Source organism: Haplochromis burtoni, unplaced genomic scaffold (assembly GCF_018398535.1).
Source record: "Haplochromis burtoni strain Fernald_Lab_line unplaced genomic scaffold, NCSU_Asbu1 Contig_54, whole genome shotgun sequence".
NCBI classification, from domain to species: Eukaryota; Metazoa; Chordata; class Actinopteri; order Cichliformes; family Cichlidae; genus Haplochromis; species Haplochromis burtoni.
In genome coordinates, this window is record NW_024582415.1 from 1,294,448 (window position 1) to 1,309,986 (window position 15,539).

General features: G+C 38.6%; 2 protein-coding genes across 2 annotated transcripts in view; both read left to right on the top strand.

Moving 5' to 3' along the window:
* The first annotated feature begins 795 nt into the window (after positions 1-795).
* Positions 796-15,539, top strand: part of mthfd2l (methylenetetrahydrofolate dehydrogenase (NADP+ dependent) 2 like) — a 15,315-nt gene continuing 571 nt past the window's right edge. Inside the window, exons 1-8 of the mRNA XM_005924472.3 lie at positions 796-1,295; positions 2,616-2,800; positions 3,058-3,180; positions 3,668-3,820; positions 6,236-6,343; positions 10,086-10,178; positions 13,211-13,336; positions 13,471-15,488. Coding sequence (XP_005924534.1) covers positions 1,060-1,295; positions 2,616-2,800; positions 3,058-3,180; positions 3,668-3,820; positions 6,236-6,343; positions 10,086-10,178; positions 13,211-13,336; positions 13,471-13,586 — 1,140 coding nt within the window. The 5' untranslated portion in view covers positions 796-1,059 and the 3' untranslated portion in view covers positions 13,587-15,488. The remainder of the gene's footprint in view (positions 1,296-2,615; positions 2,801-3,057; positions 3,181-3,667; positions 3,821-6,235; positions 6,344-10,085; positions 10,179-13,210; positions 13,337-13,470; positions 15,489-15,539) is intronic.
* Positions 15,455-15,539, top strand: part of epgn (epithelial mitogen homolog (mouse)) — a 1,211-nt gene continuing 1,126 nt past the window's right edge. The window contains exon 1 of the mRNA XM_005924473.3: positions 15,455-15,488. Coding sequence (XP_005924535.1) covers positions 15,455-15,488 — 34 coding nt within the window. The remainder of the gene's footprint in view (positions 15,489-15,539) is intronic.

Genomic DNA, 15,539 nt, shown 5'->3' on the forward strand with positions numbered 1-15,539 from the left:
TTCAGGACAGACAAAAGACCAGCTTTTCCATCATTTCCAGTCTTTGTGTTAAGTTAAGCTACTCAGGTGTTGATGGTAGCTTAATATTTACAATACAGACATGAACTTGGTATGGATCACTTCACCTAACAGCCAAGATGGGGAAAAAAACCCCAAAACAAAAAAAGGGTGTCCTTTTACTCATATTGTTTCATGCTTTGAATGTCCATGCAGAAAATCCTTTTATCCCTGTCCTACATGTTGAGACAATGTCCCACATTGTGATTCACTTTAACTGAACAATTGTGAACACCTGACTCTCTCTAGAAGCATGTGGTCGAAAACGAGATGTGCTGATTGATAGTGTGGAAGATGATTACCAGAGTTTGATCTGTCAAAGCTCTACATGAAGGGATCAGTGCTAACAGTGGTTAGCACTGTTGCTATCACTGCTGCCTCACAGGAATGAGGTCCTCGGTTCAAATCTGCCATGTGGAAGGGGCCTCTCTGTGTGGAGTTTACAAGTTCTCCCCCTAGCAGCATGGGTTCACTCCAGCCTCCTCCCACAGTCCAAAAACATTCAGTTAGTGGGGCTAAGTTAATTGCTGATTCTAAAACATCTGTCTGTGTGTTAAGCCTGTGGCAGACTGGGCTCCAGGACAGCTGGGATAGGCTTCAGGTCCCTGTGACCCTGAACTGTATAAGTGGAAGATAATGGATGGATGGAATATAGGAGTGTACAAAGACTTGAGACTATACATACTTTAGCTCATATGTGCTTATTGCAATCAGATAAATTACAGCATATTCGTTTTCCCTATACTTAAACTCTAACCTGTATAACTTTTGTGAGATTTTAGCCAAACATTTATCAAAATTTCAGACTACACACACCACTCCATTATGGCACAACCACACTCTTTGACCCTCATCTTGTTTATTGGGCTCTGGCCTCCCTGCTCACATATGGGCTGTGTTTGCCATTACAGTTGCAGCTCATTTCATGAATGCACTCCCAGGCAGTGCACACAACAAAGGAGGCCAGCTCTTCCTCATAAGCCAAAAGATGTGTAGTGTGTAATGCAGAGTATCATTCATCATCGTCTACACGCTTCCCTGCCCCCCTCTCTCTCACACACACAAACACACACACACGCACACACACACACAAACATGGCGGCCTCTGTTTCACCGCTACGCTCCTCCTTCAGGATTTGTAGCCCTTTAACGTTACACCATCACTGCTGCCGGGCCAAACTGCGGATGCACAGAAAATGCGAGAGTCAAAAGAGACATCTACACGAGTCGGCGACGAGGTAAAACGCAGCACGTCTAAAACAATGCTGGTTTTTCTTTTATTATACGGCATCACTTTGCGCAGGGCTGAACGACGCTTCAGGTCCGGCGAAGGCGTGCGCAGCGTCACGTGTCGGTGGGTGGTGATTGACAGCCTGTTTCGCCGTTCACGAAACCTGCGAGTGTAGATTACAGTACAAATTGCAACCATATTTAAAGGGACTATTTTTTCAAAAGACGTGACAGAGTTACATAACCGGCTCACAGCCTCGCCGGCTGAACACAACGCGCTCTATGTAATGTGGACTGTAGCTGATGGAGAGGGCTGTCACCTATGGTTATATCATATTTAGTATATTTATAGCACATTTAAGAACACATAAAATTGTGGTCCCTAAATCAGATGCCTTAATAAAATCCTCACTGGACACTTGAGAACATCTTGCTATTAGTGAATATGAGCCATCTACTCTAATTCTTCCTGGCACAGATTCAAAAAAGTGTCAAAACAATAAGTAGAGATTTTGCTTCATATTGACCAGAGAGCATCACAGAGTTGCTGCACACCCATGATGCAACACTCCTCATCTCAAAGTTGCATTATTGGACTGAAAGCAGTGACTGTGGAGGCTATCTGGCTATCTGAGCACTGACTCACTGTTATGTTCAAGAAACCAGTTTGAGATGATTAAAGGGTAGTTACGGATGTACATAGTCAGCAACAATGCTCTGGTTGGCTGTGGTGTTTAAAGAATATTCAGTTGGTGTTAAGAGGGCAAAGTTTGTCAAGGAAATATCCCTCACACCGTTACATCACTGGAAGCATTCTGAACTGTTGAGACGAGGCAGGATGGATGCATGCTTTAGTGTTGTTTATGCCAGGTTCTGACCCTACCATCGACTGTTTTCAGTCTACAGTTGTCCAATTTTGGTGAGCCTGTGTGAATTTCAGCCTCAGTTTCCTCATCTTAGCTACAGGAGAGAAACCGGCTGTGGTCTTATAAGCTTTGTTACTGGAAGTATTCACTCACTTAGCCAAATCACTGAATTCCGGTGTCCCTATCACTTTTGTGGCGACAGGGGTATAAAATGGCAGGTCATGGGTAATAGCTGTCAGTAATACAAATTTAAAACCAAGAATATCCAAAAGTAGATTCTGGTCATCTGGATGTAGCGTTTTCAGTGGGAGAAACGTTTCGTCACTCATCCAAGTGAGTTCTTCAGTCTCAGCTGACTGCAGGTCAGCTTGAAAAGTGAATTTGTCACTGTTAAATTCATCTTTCATCTTTCCCGCAGTGTATTAGTGCATTAATTCATGTGTTTTCTCTTTATCTTTCCAGGCATGCCGCTGTGGTGATTTCCGGAACAGAGTTAGCTCGTCAGCTCCACAGAGAAATCCAGCGTGATGTGGAAGAGCTGGTAGCTCAGGGCAACATGAGACCACACCTAGGTGTGGTCTTAGTGGGTGACGACCCAGCCAGTCACACCTACGTTAAGAACAAGACCCGCGCAGCCAGCATCCTGGGTCAGATATGAGCAGCACATGCATTCTTAAACGTGTATTCATAAAGTATTTCATGCATATCTAAAAACAATAAATATAACTAAAGTAGCACATATTTTATGCATACACAGATACATATGTTCAGACGCACTTGCTTAAGCAAAAGTAACATACATTTAAAATAATCAAAAATAAAACAATGTGTATTTAAAATAATCATGCAAAAGTACACAACTACATCTTCATGGTTTAGGTATATGTGTTTATGTGTTCTCCAGGTATTTCCAGTGATACAGTGGTGCGGCCCAGCACAGTGTCTCAAGAGGAGCTGCTGGAGCTGATTGACAAGATGAACCGTGACTGGAGGGTCAGTGGCTTATTGGTGCAGCTCCCACTTCCAGGTGAACAAAGGCACCACTGCTCCAGAGGTGTCCTCCATGACATCATGTTAACTGGTCTTTACAGTTGTGGTGATTCTGCTTCCATAGTCGATGGATATTGTGTGCATAAAATTTTATACGTACAGAATTTGTATTGGAGTGATTTCTGGTGACTGTGGGGCCCACATGACTGCAGTGAACTCATTATCATTTTTAAGAAACCAGTTTGAGATTATTTGAACTTTGTGACGTGACACGTAATCCTGCTGGAAGCAGCAATCAGAAGAGGGGTACACTGTAGTCATAAAGGGATGGTCAGACTCCTCAGGTAGGCTATATAGTGTTTAAACAATGCTCTGCTGATACTAAGGGGCTCATGTCGAGTTCTGACCTTATCATCTGAATGCTGAACAGAGTCACTTGTGAGTCTATTATGTTTCAGTTCTTTGTACAGTTCTTCACATGATATACAGTACCTGAGCTTATGTTCTGCTCCCTCTGATTTTAGAGCACATAAATGAGAGAGCAGTATGCAACGCCATCGCTCCAGAGAAGGATGTGGATGGCTTCCATATTGTGAACATCGGTAAGCTGTGCCTGGACCAAAGATCCATGGTGCCAGCCACTCCTGCAGCTGTCTGGGAGATCATCAAAAGAGCAGGTATGCCTCCCAGTATTCTCCAAAGCATTTACTCAACTTAATATCTATAAATGTTTGTCATGGGTATTTTTTAGCCTTGCCATTCGCTCTGTTTTTTGAACCTACGATGGCATGATCCCTAAATTTGAACTGAATGTTCAATTCCAAAGAATGTAAAGTTAACTCTAGAAGCAATAACAGAAGTAGGTATTATATGTCCATTTCTATGCATCTCAGATCCACTAGGTGGCGCCTAATATCCTTTCTTCCATCTAAATCTAAATTTCATCTGTTCTTTGACTTTCATTAGTTTTAACATGAAATAAAAGTATAATGTTTCAGTTTTCTGAAAAAGTGTGAAAGTTATTTGAAGTAATGTGTGTAAAACTTTATATTTAACAGATGTTGTTATTAAAACATTATTTGAATAAAATAGTAGGACGTTAGTTCTTAAAATAAAACTATTCTTACTGGGATGTGAGAACAGTGTCTAGAATGGCAAGAAACCCCTTGGTTATCATACCAAAGGAGTGGGGGATTGAGGTGCGGCTAAGCCTTGGCTGCCTTTGAGGTTAGTTCAGTTGTCGTAGGAATGCTTAAGGGTTTTATATCATCATGAAATCAGCTTATCGGCTGTGACAGAGCTTTTGGAATCCTCCATCCCACATAGTGCTGAAGCAGATATCTCTTTATAGATTACATTGAGAGCTGAAGGATGAAGGGTTTGGCGTAACTCACTTGTCTGTCTGAATGACTGGAATGTTTCAAACTCTAAGTTATGGAAATACACAATTCTGATGAACTTGAACACTATACACTATGTGTATATAATTATTTGAGCTTGGTTTTGGTTTCAAAGGTGAAAATGGTCCGAGAGAAGTGTGACTGAATTCTTTAAGCCTTGTAACAAACCTTTCTGCTGGCTCTATCGACCTAGCTAAGACAATGCAAGTGAAAACAGATGCAAGTTTTTAATAATTACTGTATTCATAGAAGCTAAAATATTATCCAGTACCCCAAATCACCGGTTTAAAAAGTAATGGCTCCTGTTAAATAGTTATCCATAGAGTCATAAAAAAATAAGGTTTTCACAGGACTCTATGCTGTCATTAAATGTGGCATTGTGCATTTGCCATTATTCCAGAAATCTTGTGGTTTGTTGACAAGTAAGAGGCTTTCTCTTGATAAACATTCCAGACAAGCCAGGTATGTTCACTCTTTTGTTAACTGAAAGGTCATGAACTTTAACATTTAACACAGTAACTAAAGTCTGTAGAGCTTGAAATGCAGGTCTTGAGTTTTTACAGTTTCTCTGAGCACTGCATGGTCTGACTATGGGGTGAATTTACTGGGATATCCACTCCTGTGAATAATGTGGTACTATACACCTCAATTCTGCTTTTATAGAGGTCATCGCACTTGTTGATGAAGTGCATTTGATTAGGTACCTGTTTGCTATTTACCTTCTTAATTCCTATTAAACCAGTGGGGATGCATTTAGTTTATCACAGGACTGCATAGAGTCCTTCAGAAACAAGTCATACAATATCAGAGATGTAAAGCTTGAGTTTTTATATTCTTCTGAAAGGTTTTAGGGATTTCAAGATACATTATCGCAAAATTTGGAGAAGCCTTGAGGTTCCTCTGGAGTTAGTAGTGTTTTTACTTGCCAGCCTTCTGTGCACGTCATTTATGCCCAGTATCTGTTGGATTGTGGAGTTACCGAAAGAGATACTAGATGACACAAAGACCAAGGAAGGAAGGAAGGAAGGAAAAAATCCCATGAATCTTTTTCTTGTAACTTTTTTGACATCATAGGATGATTCATTGTTGTACTCTTTGGGATATTTTGAAACTCTGGAAGGATTTCAAACTTTATAGACTTATCTGGCTTAATATTCTTCTTCCTTATCACTTCTGAAATTTCTGGTCGTTACCACATATTGTGCTGCTGGTAATTCCTTTTAGGCAACTTCATACTTCTGAAAATTGTTTATATGCCATGGTTTCAGGCCTGGGTGTGTCCAGTCCAGCTGCAGCCCGTTATCAGCTTTTTTTTTGACTACAAGGGCAAAAATCTTTTTTTCTCACATATACTTTGTAATTTTAAACACTCTTTCCGCTTCGATACTTAGATTTGTTATTTCAAACTATCACTACACAACAAGCATGCTCAGGTTGACTTTTTAAAAATTGGACAGAATTTGGTATGACATAAAAAACAAATAGAAAACAAGAAGGGTTTAGATCAGGTTTAGCAGCATAATTGGTATTTAATACAAATTTCATCAGCAAATTGTGATATTGGCCTAATTGATGACACCTATGTTAACTTCTTAATAGTTTTTGCTTGACAATTTAGCTTCAGGGAGAGTCAGTTTCTCTCTACTTGAGCAGTACAGTGAATCTAGCATATTTTATCATTTCTCTGTCCAGGTATTGAGACTGTGGGGAAGAATGTCCTTGTTGCTGGTCGCTCCAAAAATGTTGGAATGCCCATTGCAATGTTGCTGCATACTGATCGCCATCATGAGCGTCCTGGAGGTAAGAAAATGCATTTGGATGTCTGTGTGGCTTATCTGCAATCTGAGTCAGCATTGTAATAAGATTGGCGTGCTGCTCTTTGTAGGATTGGTGTTTCACCATTGTGGCTTTCCCTGAAGGATGTTTGATGTTTGAGCTTTTGCCAGGATGTGAGCAATAAATTAAAGCTTTATTGTTTCCTCACCTTTTTAATCAAACAAAAAACTGCTGATGAATGTCCTGCTGAGGAACAAAGAAAAAAATCTGGGAGTGTGAAGGAAAATCACAGGGTGAGACTTTTGGCACTGGAAGACAGATCAGCCCCTTATAAGGGTGCAGGAAGAAGGGATTGGATTTGGAAAGGTATTGCATGTTCAGATGAAGCAACAAGATGTGCTTAACATTTCAAAGTACAGTGTTATTGCAGGTCAGAACAACGCAAATGGGAACATAACTCACTCAAAGCTGCATACCAAAGAAAAATTAGGAGATCAAAACACTGCAGTTGTCCCTAAAGTCATCGCTAAAAGGATAAAACGTTCTTTATTCATCCACATCAAATTAGGTCAGGGGACTGAAATATGCTATACAATTTCTGAAAGTAAATGATTGAGACCCAGTCCATGTCCTTCCAAACTATGTCGTGTGTACATATTGCAAATTGAGAACCATTTTTAAGTTTTTGAAATCAGGCTATTTTGAAATTTGAGTCTTTTAAAAGCCCTTAATGGCTACTACTGACCTTGTAGCTGAAATTGGTTGCACTGTTAAAACATATGAGTTGTAATGAGTTGCTTGGAAACATCTATGCCAGGGTTTTAGTAATGCAGTATGCAAAAACAAACTTAAAGGCAGGTATTATCTTTTGAAACTGTACATATTTGTTTAACTTTACCTTTTACCTTTAGAATCACTTGGAACTGCACCAATGCTATTTGTTTATTTAGTTAAACATAAGCATAATCCTAATTAATTTCAGGTATGTTGTGCCATCCTTATGTAAAAAATCTTTTAGTTTTACATTATATTATTATTGTAAAGCCCATAACAGAAAACTGTATTGTTTATTCTATTGGTAGCTGCGCCATCTATTACCAAGTTTTGTCAGTTTATTAATCATCAGTGATTCCTGGATGATGGATGGTATAAATAGTTAATGAGAACTTATAATCTGTAAGAACTTGTTCTTACAGATACTTGGCAATCTTTAAGATTGAACTTATGAACTGGTGCAGCCAGTTCCAGGTCTTCTGAGCCTTACACCCAGATCAAGATTAACACATATTTGTGAGGCACGTGACATGGACAGAAGAAATAGAAAGTTCTTGATCATAAGACGATATTAAGGAGAGGAGAGGAGAAGAGAGCAAATATCAATGTATCAATAACTATTCATATGTCATAAACTCCAGCTTCCTCCCATGGTTCAAAGACAATTGGTCAGTGGGGTTTGGTTAACTGGTGAATCTAAATTGCTCATAGGTGTGAATGTGAACGGTTGTCTGTCTCTATGAGTTACGCTTGTGTTTCTGTTTGTCAATCCGATCAATGAGTCTGGGTTTTGCGGTTGCGAGGAGAACGGTACTTGTCTGACTGCTTTGTGGTGTGGGATTGTTTTTCAGGAGTTGGGCTTGGCCACTTAGTTTCAGTGAAACGCTTTATCATTTTGTGGGAACAGTTTGCGGATGGCTCTTTCCTGTTCCAGCATAACTGCGCACCAGTGCACAAATCAAGGCCCAGAAAGACATAGATGAGCGAGTTCGATGTGGAAGAACTTGAATGGCCTTCAGAAAGTCCAGACCTCAACCTGATAGAAAACCTTTGGGCTGAATTAGAGCAGAGACCCCAAAGTTGTCCTTCAAAATCAGTGTCTAGAAGCATAAATGTGCAAAAATGTACATGCACATACATTCAGGTAACGTCAGGAATTTATAAATCATTTCAAAGAGTCAAAAAGAAGCATGGAGAGGCTCAGAATCTAAGGTATTTGAGTTCCATTGGAACGTTTGCACAGTGTGGGATGACTTGAGTTTCCCTGTCTTACCTGAAACACAAAGAATCTTTTAAAGCATTGTCACAAGGAGGAAGAGACACATCCGGCGCAAAAAGAAACTGATAGATACCACACGGATGCCTTAAGTTGTGGGAAAACACTCCCAACCAAATATTGAGTGCATAAATGTACAGATTTTTCAAAGGTTGGACATTTTTGTATTGAAAATGTTTTTTTAATGATCTTATTTTAATGTTCTAACTATTCTGATAATGCCAGATACTGGATTTCTGATGTTGAAGAGCTATAAGCCATAGTCAATAAAATTGTAACAAAAAAAGATTCATATATTTCACTTTCGAAGTAATGAATATCTGATAAATGAAAAAATAATAATAATTTCTGAATCAAATTACAAGACTTCAAAAAGACTAAATCTGGTCAATGATCTACCAGAACTTTTTCTGTAACTTTAAAAATGTATTTCTTACAATTTAAGTCAGATTTCTTTCAGCAGCTTTTTGTTTACCATGTAGAAATACAGTTAAATATGTAATTTCTTTACACTGTCAGAAAGGGGAGTTTCACTGGCCCGAAACACTGAAGATCAAAGTCGGCTATACGTGGCCCGCGATGTAAAATGAGTTTTACGCTCCTCTTGTACTTGTTATTTCAGGTGTATGCATTTTATCAGAACGTGACACTAAGGTGGACTACCTAGTTCTTGAAAACTAAGTTTGCAAAGAATGGCAACTGAATGTGTGCTTTGTAACTGGATATTAAACTGCAAATATACAATAAGGCTAAAAACAAACTTTCCTATTTTAAAAATCTTCAGTCCCCAGTAAGTGTTTTTTTTTTATAATTCCAAAGGGAAGTTGAATAACCACATTGTTCATAGGTTTATTTCCCACAACACGAGTTGTACAGCTTCACACACATTTCTTCTGGTATGCGATATGCAGGTTTGCTGTGCTGTGACTTGCCTTTTCTTCCCTCTCGTTCTTATCTTCGCAGAATACCTCCGTGGATTACAGCAACAATACTGGTCCTAATACAGTTATGACTTTGCAAGTTGCTCTGACACACCTAAATGGAGATTAAAGTTACTATCACGCATGCTGCATTTCCTCATTGTGTAATGTCTGACTTAGGGTGTCCTTTCCCCACCACTGTCTCATTTTTTTTGTAAAGCTGTAAGAGAACAACAGGTCTCACAGTAATGAAGCAGAAAGAAGAGAATATTTACACTTTAAATGTATAAAAACACTGCTTAGCAGAATCAATATTCTTCATTCCCACAGGAGAACCTTAATTGAATGAATTAATTGAAGGTTAGGTTTTGGCCACATTAACTGTTTGCTGATTATTAACATTAGCACTAATACCCCCCAAAATGCACCACCTGTCAGTACCTGAAGAATGATAGACTAGGTAATAACTTGAAATATTCATATTGAGTAAAAGAAATCTTGCTTCTGGCACTTTGAGCATGTAGAGACACCAGCTTTAGAACAGTTTAAAGGAATGTCATTGACAGGATAACCTTCACTATCAGCATTTTTAGAAGTATTGAAAGATGTCCTTTCATGGTTAATTTGCCATGTTTTGGCTAAGTAAGTTTTTATACATATTTTTAAAACCCTGATGTGGCATTTTATTCATATACATTGAATGTAGGAGGTGATGTAGGTGATAGATATCTCCGAGACCAAGAAGTGTAAACCAAGAAGTGGTGGATTAACCACAACATGTCCTTTTTCCTCTTAGGTGATGCCACAGTGACCATTACCCACAGATGTACTCCAAAGGAAAGGCTCAAAGAGCTAACCCGCCTGGCTGACATCATTATTGCAGCAGCAGGTAAACGTATCAGGACCACAGTAAAACATATCTGTCAGTTTTTTCCACAACTAAAGAACTACCGAAGTGACATATGTCATACCCAACAAAACGTCTTTCAAATGAATGGAGTGACACATGCAAACTAGTTCAGGCAGGCGGTTTGGGTTGTCCTGCATCTTGCATTCATGACAACCCTCACTTTCGTCACGTAATTCGTCGCCATTTACTTCAATCAATTTAAGCTGAAAAATTTCCAGTGTTACCCTGTGTTGTGTCACTGACACTGCTGCCATGCATCACTGGCTGTTATTTCATCACCAGCGTCTAGCTGTAGGCTCCAATGTAATGTTTATGAGCTGCTGCTGTAATAAATCAACAGTTTCTGGTGTCAGTTGTCATACTAACTGTATTAAGTATTGCAAAACGATTCATAGGATTTAACATCACATCAACTGGCTGTACGCTTACAACCAACCATCACTGTCATAATTTGCTAATCTGCCAAGGCATTTCTCAGTCAGTGTTTTGGTTGAATAATGTCACTGTTTTTGAAAAATTGACATCAGTGATGTCATTTTTGTCCAAACAAGAGTCAAAACTAGGAACTTGGGATCACCTGATTTTCCTCAAACAATTAGTACATTTTCACTCATTATTCAAGTTGTGCTATTCGTTATTTTGCCCACTAAAAAATGTTCAGCGTGTACTGCAAAGAAATGTATCTACAGTCATGTGAAAATTAAAGATTTATAGGATTTGCAATCCTGTGAGAAACTAAGTACGCCCATAGTGCTTCCACAGGAATTAGTACTAATCACTTGCTCATCATCAAGTGTGATCAGCTCTGTAAAAGCAGAATTGATGGGTGTAATAACAGTGCCGCAATTGTCACAGGAGTCCATGTCCCAGTAAATTCACCCCAAGTTCAGACCATGCACAAAAGAAACTGCAAAACACTACAGAGCTACACCTCAGACTCTGCAGGTCTCAGTTAGCATGTCAAATGTCATTGTTGTACAATTAGAAAAAGACTGAACAAGCATGGTTTGTTTGGAAGGGTTGCCAGTAGGAAGGCTCTTCTCCCTGAAATGAACATGGCTGCACAGCTTAGGTTTGCAAATCTGAATCTGAACAAACCAAAAGGTTTCTGGAACAATGTCCTTTGGACAGATGAGACTAAACTGGAGATGTTTGGACATAATCCACAGCAGAAAATTTAAAGAAAACCTAATTAGCACAACACCTCATATCAGGTAGAAGTCTGATGATTTTGGTTTGTTTTGCAGCAAAATGACCTGGGCACATTATAGTCCTTGAGATGACCGTGAACTTTCTATACCAAAGTATTCTAGGGTGTATGAAACCATCTGGCTGACCGCTAAAGCTTTGCCCAAACTGGGTATTACAATAAGACAGTGATCCCAAGCACAGCAGCATATCTACAACTGACTGAAAATGAAAATAATCAAGGTGTTGTGTGTGAATGGTAGTTAGAAAGCACTTCAAAGCATAGAAGACATTGCCTTTATGAATGGGTGAATGTGGCTTGTCGTAAAGAGTGCTTTGAGTAATCAGGGAGAGTAGAAAAGTGCTATATAAGAATCAGTCCATTTATCAACTAAAGCAATGTTGTACATAAGAGTGGGACAAAATTCTGACACAACAATGTGAGAGACTGAGAGTCATTCAGAAATAATGACTTCAAGTTACTGCTACTGATTGTAGTTCTACGAGCTACTGAATCATGAGGTGTACTCACAGAACTGCAGAGAGTTCTATGAAAACTTTCCTTTTCACATACAGCTTTTACTTACTTACCTAATCTGTAATAGGCTACTTGTTTGTATGCAGTCATTATTATACTGAACTAGGGTATCATTTGTTTTTGCTTTAGAGAAACTGGATTAACCCATTTTAAAAGAAGAGTTTAAAATATATTGAGAGCAAACATCCATATTTTGTGAATTTTCTTGCTAACCCTAGTTTTTTGGATAGAAAACCCTACATTAAGAAAAGCAGTGCCAGTTATATGGCATTACTAAAGAGGTTCTACCCTCCAGTGTGCATTCCTTTCCGTCAGTTTCAGATTACTTTTCCTGTGTTGGAACAGGTGTACGTGGATTTATGTTGGCTGATTATGCAAAAAGGAGGAGATGTTGTGAAAAGTGCTCACCAGCCCTTACTTGAAGCGAGCTTCTTGGAATCAAAATAATAAAAGGCGACATTTCCGCCTGTTACTCTACCCCATCTGTAGGCATTGATTAAAACTTTCTGGAAGAACAGTAGTGCTTTGTTTGTTTTTTGCGTGCTGGAACGTGCAGCCATTAATCAATACAGGGCTGTAATATTAGATGAAAGATTCTTTATTAACGCAATGCAGCGATGGGTGCCATGTCTTACTCTGTTTGTCATAAATGGGCTTTTTCCTGATGAGTCACACCTCAATTTCTTTTCATGCTGCAAATGCTTGGTTTTGATTTTGAAGTACTAACTGCATGTACATCATCTCTTTCAGCTGTCTTTGTGTCTTTTGGGAAACGGCACGTGTTTTGGTTGTGTTAAAAGCAAAACGTATGCTGAGGGATTAACTGGTTGTGTAATCTGTAGTAATTGCAGTTAATAGGCTTGGCATTTAGTTTTGTTATACCCTGTCATGGAAGTTTTATGCTGGCTTTATATGAGCAGTTCTAGTTTAGCTAGACAAACCTGTTATTTAATTATTTAATTATCCAACTGAATTTGGGGCCCATTATTAATTAACAATAATAAATGTGTGAGGAGATCAAATTGATTGTTATCAAATATGATGTGATGATTATTTGAATATTTGTGTTTTAATTCAGTTTTAATGTCCATGGTCCACCCGACAAAAGAACAATCAACTGTGATTCCAAAGATTTTTTTTAGATTTCATGAATAATTGATCTGTTATTAAATTCAGTACTTCCCCTAACACAAGAATAAGATTTAAAAAAACATTTTAAAGCATTTAAAGAAAACGTTTCAAAGTAGTTCTCGTTTGTCACCATAACCTTGGTTTCTTTACGTAGGTGTTCCTGAGCTGATCACAGCAGATATGGTGAAAGAAGGTGCAGCAGTCATTGATGTGGGTATAAATCGCATCAAGGATCCAAACACAGGAAAACTTCGGCTCATTGGTGATGTGGACTTTGAGGGTAAATGAAAAAGAAGTTAACTGTGTCACAGTTTCTTCTATACTGCTGACATTCTGAAAACAATGTATACCTGTCTGTCGACTTTATTCTTCTTGGGAAACTGTCTCCAAGTCAATTGTTGTGGCATGTTGTAGGAGTGAAGGAGAGAGCAGGTTTCATCACACCTGTCCCCGGAGGGGTGGGTCCAATGACGGTCGCCATGCTGATGAAGAACACTGTGACTGCTGCCAGAAACGCACTGATGCATTAGACACACACACACACACACCTACACCTAGACACACACACGCGTGCACACACAGTATAAAGATATTTATTTTAACAAGGGCAGACATCATGCAGACATGCAGATATAGATGCATACATTTATATAGGCACCCGCACAGGCAGACCTCCTGCCAAACATCTAACACAGTTTTATTTGAACATCTGTGAACTCAAGACTCAATACCTGCTGGGAAATCTACTTGATATGTATTGCGTTTATAATATTTATTTATTCATTTATTTATTAAGTTATTTATTTCAGCTTTCACTTTTTAAGAATTTATATTAATATTTTTTCTACTGATGTAAGTTTGGTTCATTTTGAGCATAATGAAATAAAAACATTTCAGTTCCAAAGTTTTTTTCTATTTAGTTTTTTCATGATTTCCAAAAGTATTTTGTTGTGTGTTTGTTCTGCTTTTGAGTGTAGTGAGACAGTAAAGCTCAACCATGATTACGGGTTATGCATCTTAAACATTAGGCTGCTGATTCCTGATCTAACAGACAGCTTTTCATTTCCTTATCGCATCCTCTGCAATGCCTCAAATCCAAAAATAGGGAAGTTCTGAAAAATGAATGTAACCAGTGAAAAGATTCCCCAAAGACATTTCATCTTTTGATCATCATAATAATTAGATAATTAATCTATAGATTTCTGTATGGCTATCCATTTTCCTAATGATGGCACTGCTCCACTGTCTTAAGGCTAGAGGCAGGCCATCTTGGACTACTTGTCAGTTTTGCCCCCTTCCTGATTTCTCAGTTTTTTTTCTCTCCATATTTGTCACACTTACATGTATCAGATGTTAACACGAATTTTAATAATAGTCAAAGATAACTCATGTAAATAAAAATTACATTTTAAAATGATAACTTAATTTATTAAATAAGAAAAAAGCTATTTAAAGCTACCCGGCCCTGTGTAAACACATCTTCAGCTAATTCTGGACTCTATGGCGGATAATTTATATTTGAAAATGATATCTCATGCTCCCTGAGTCACTCTTATAATTTGAGCTAGATGAAGCAGCATTGCCATCTAGAAATGTGCCTGTACTATAAAAGAAGAAAAGAAAATCTACTGATGGAAAAGCCTGGTGATTGAGTATGTTCAGGCAGCCGCCTGACCTCAATATTTGGGAACGTAATATAGGTAGCTGTGGGACAGTAAAATATAATGGTGGCTCCACACCAGTTTGCAATGCAATCCCCAAAGGATTTGTGTTTTCTCCCAAAAATGAAGCGGTTGTTCGGTTGTCAGGTGAAAGTGTAAACCATATCACTTTGGAGCCACCTCCTTAAGGTGATAGTGAAAAACAAAAAGCAAAAAAACAAACAAAAACAGTAAACACATAATTGAAGAGTTCATCTAGAAATGCTTGGCCCCCTATCAAATTTTTTGATAAAACTTTTAATTAATCTAATTCTAATGTGCTGTAACCTGTCTCTATCTAATTCTCTCTTCACGTGTTAAGAGGCCAAAGAAAAATAAAGCTTCCATTGTGATCACGCTGATGAAAAAAGAGAGGATTTCCCAACATCCGCTGTCAGTGAAGCAACTTTACTGGACTGTGAAACTGATTGAAAGTCACCCAGCCAGTGTTCTTCAGAAGCACTTGCCTCTGGGGATCTCGTGCCTCCCCCATAGGCTTTGTCTCTGCATGCCTATGAAGTAAATGACTTGATTCAAGTCGAGTATCAAAAGGAAATACTTTTCATTTTTCAAAAGAAAAAAAGCCTTCAGTGTTTTGATTGGCTGTGAAAATCTGGATAAATAAGCTCAGCGCAGACCTGTTGGTCACACCTGTGCAGGCAGAAGGAGCTGAACACATCACATCACCAAAGGACAACATGGTCACACAAAGACAGACGTACCTGGAGAAACGTAAGTTTCCAGTTTGTTCTGTGATAGAGCCATGAAGCAAGAAAAAAAAAA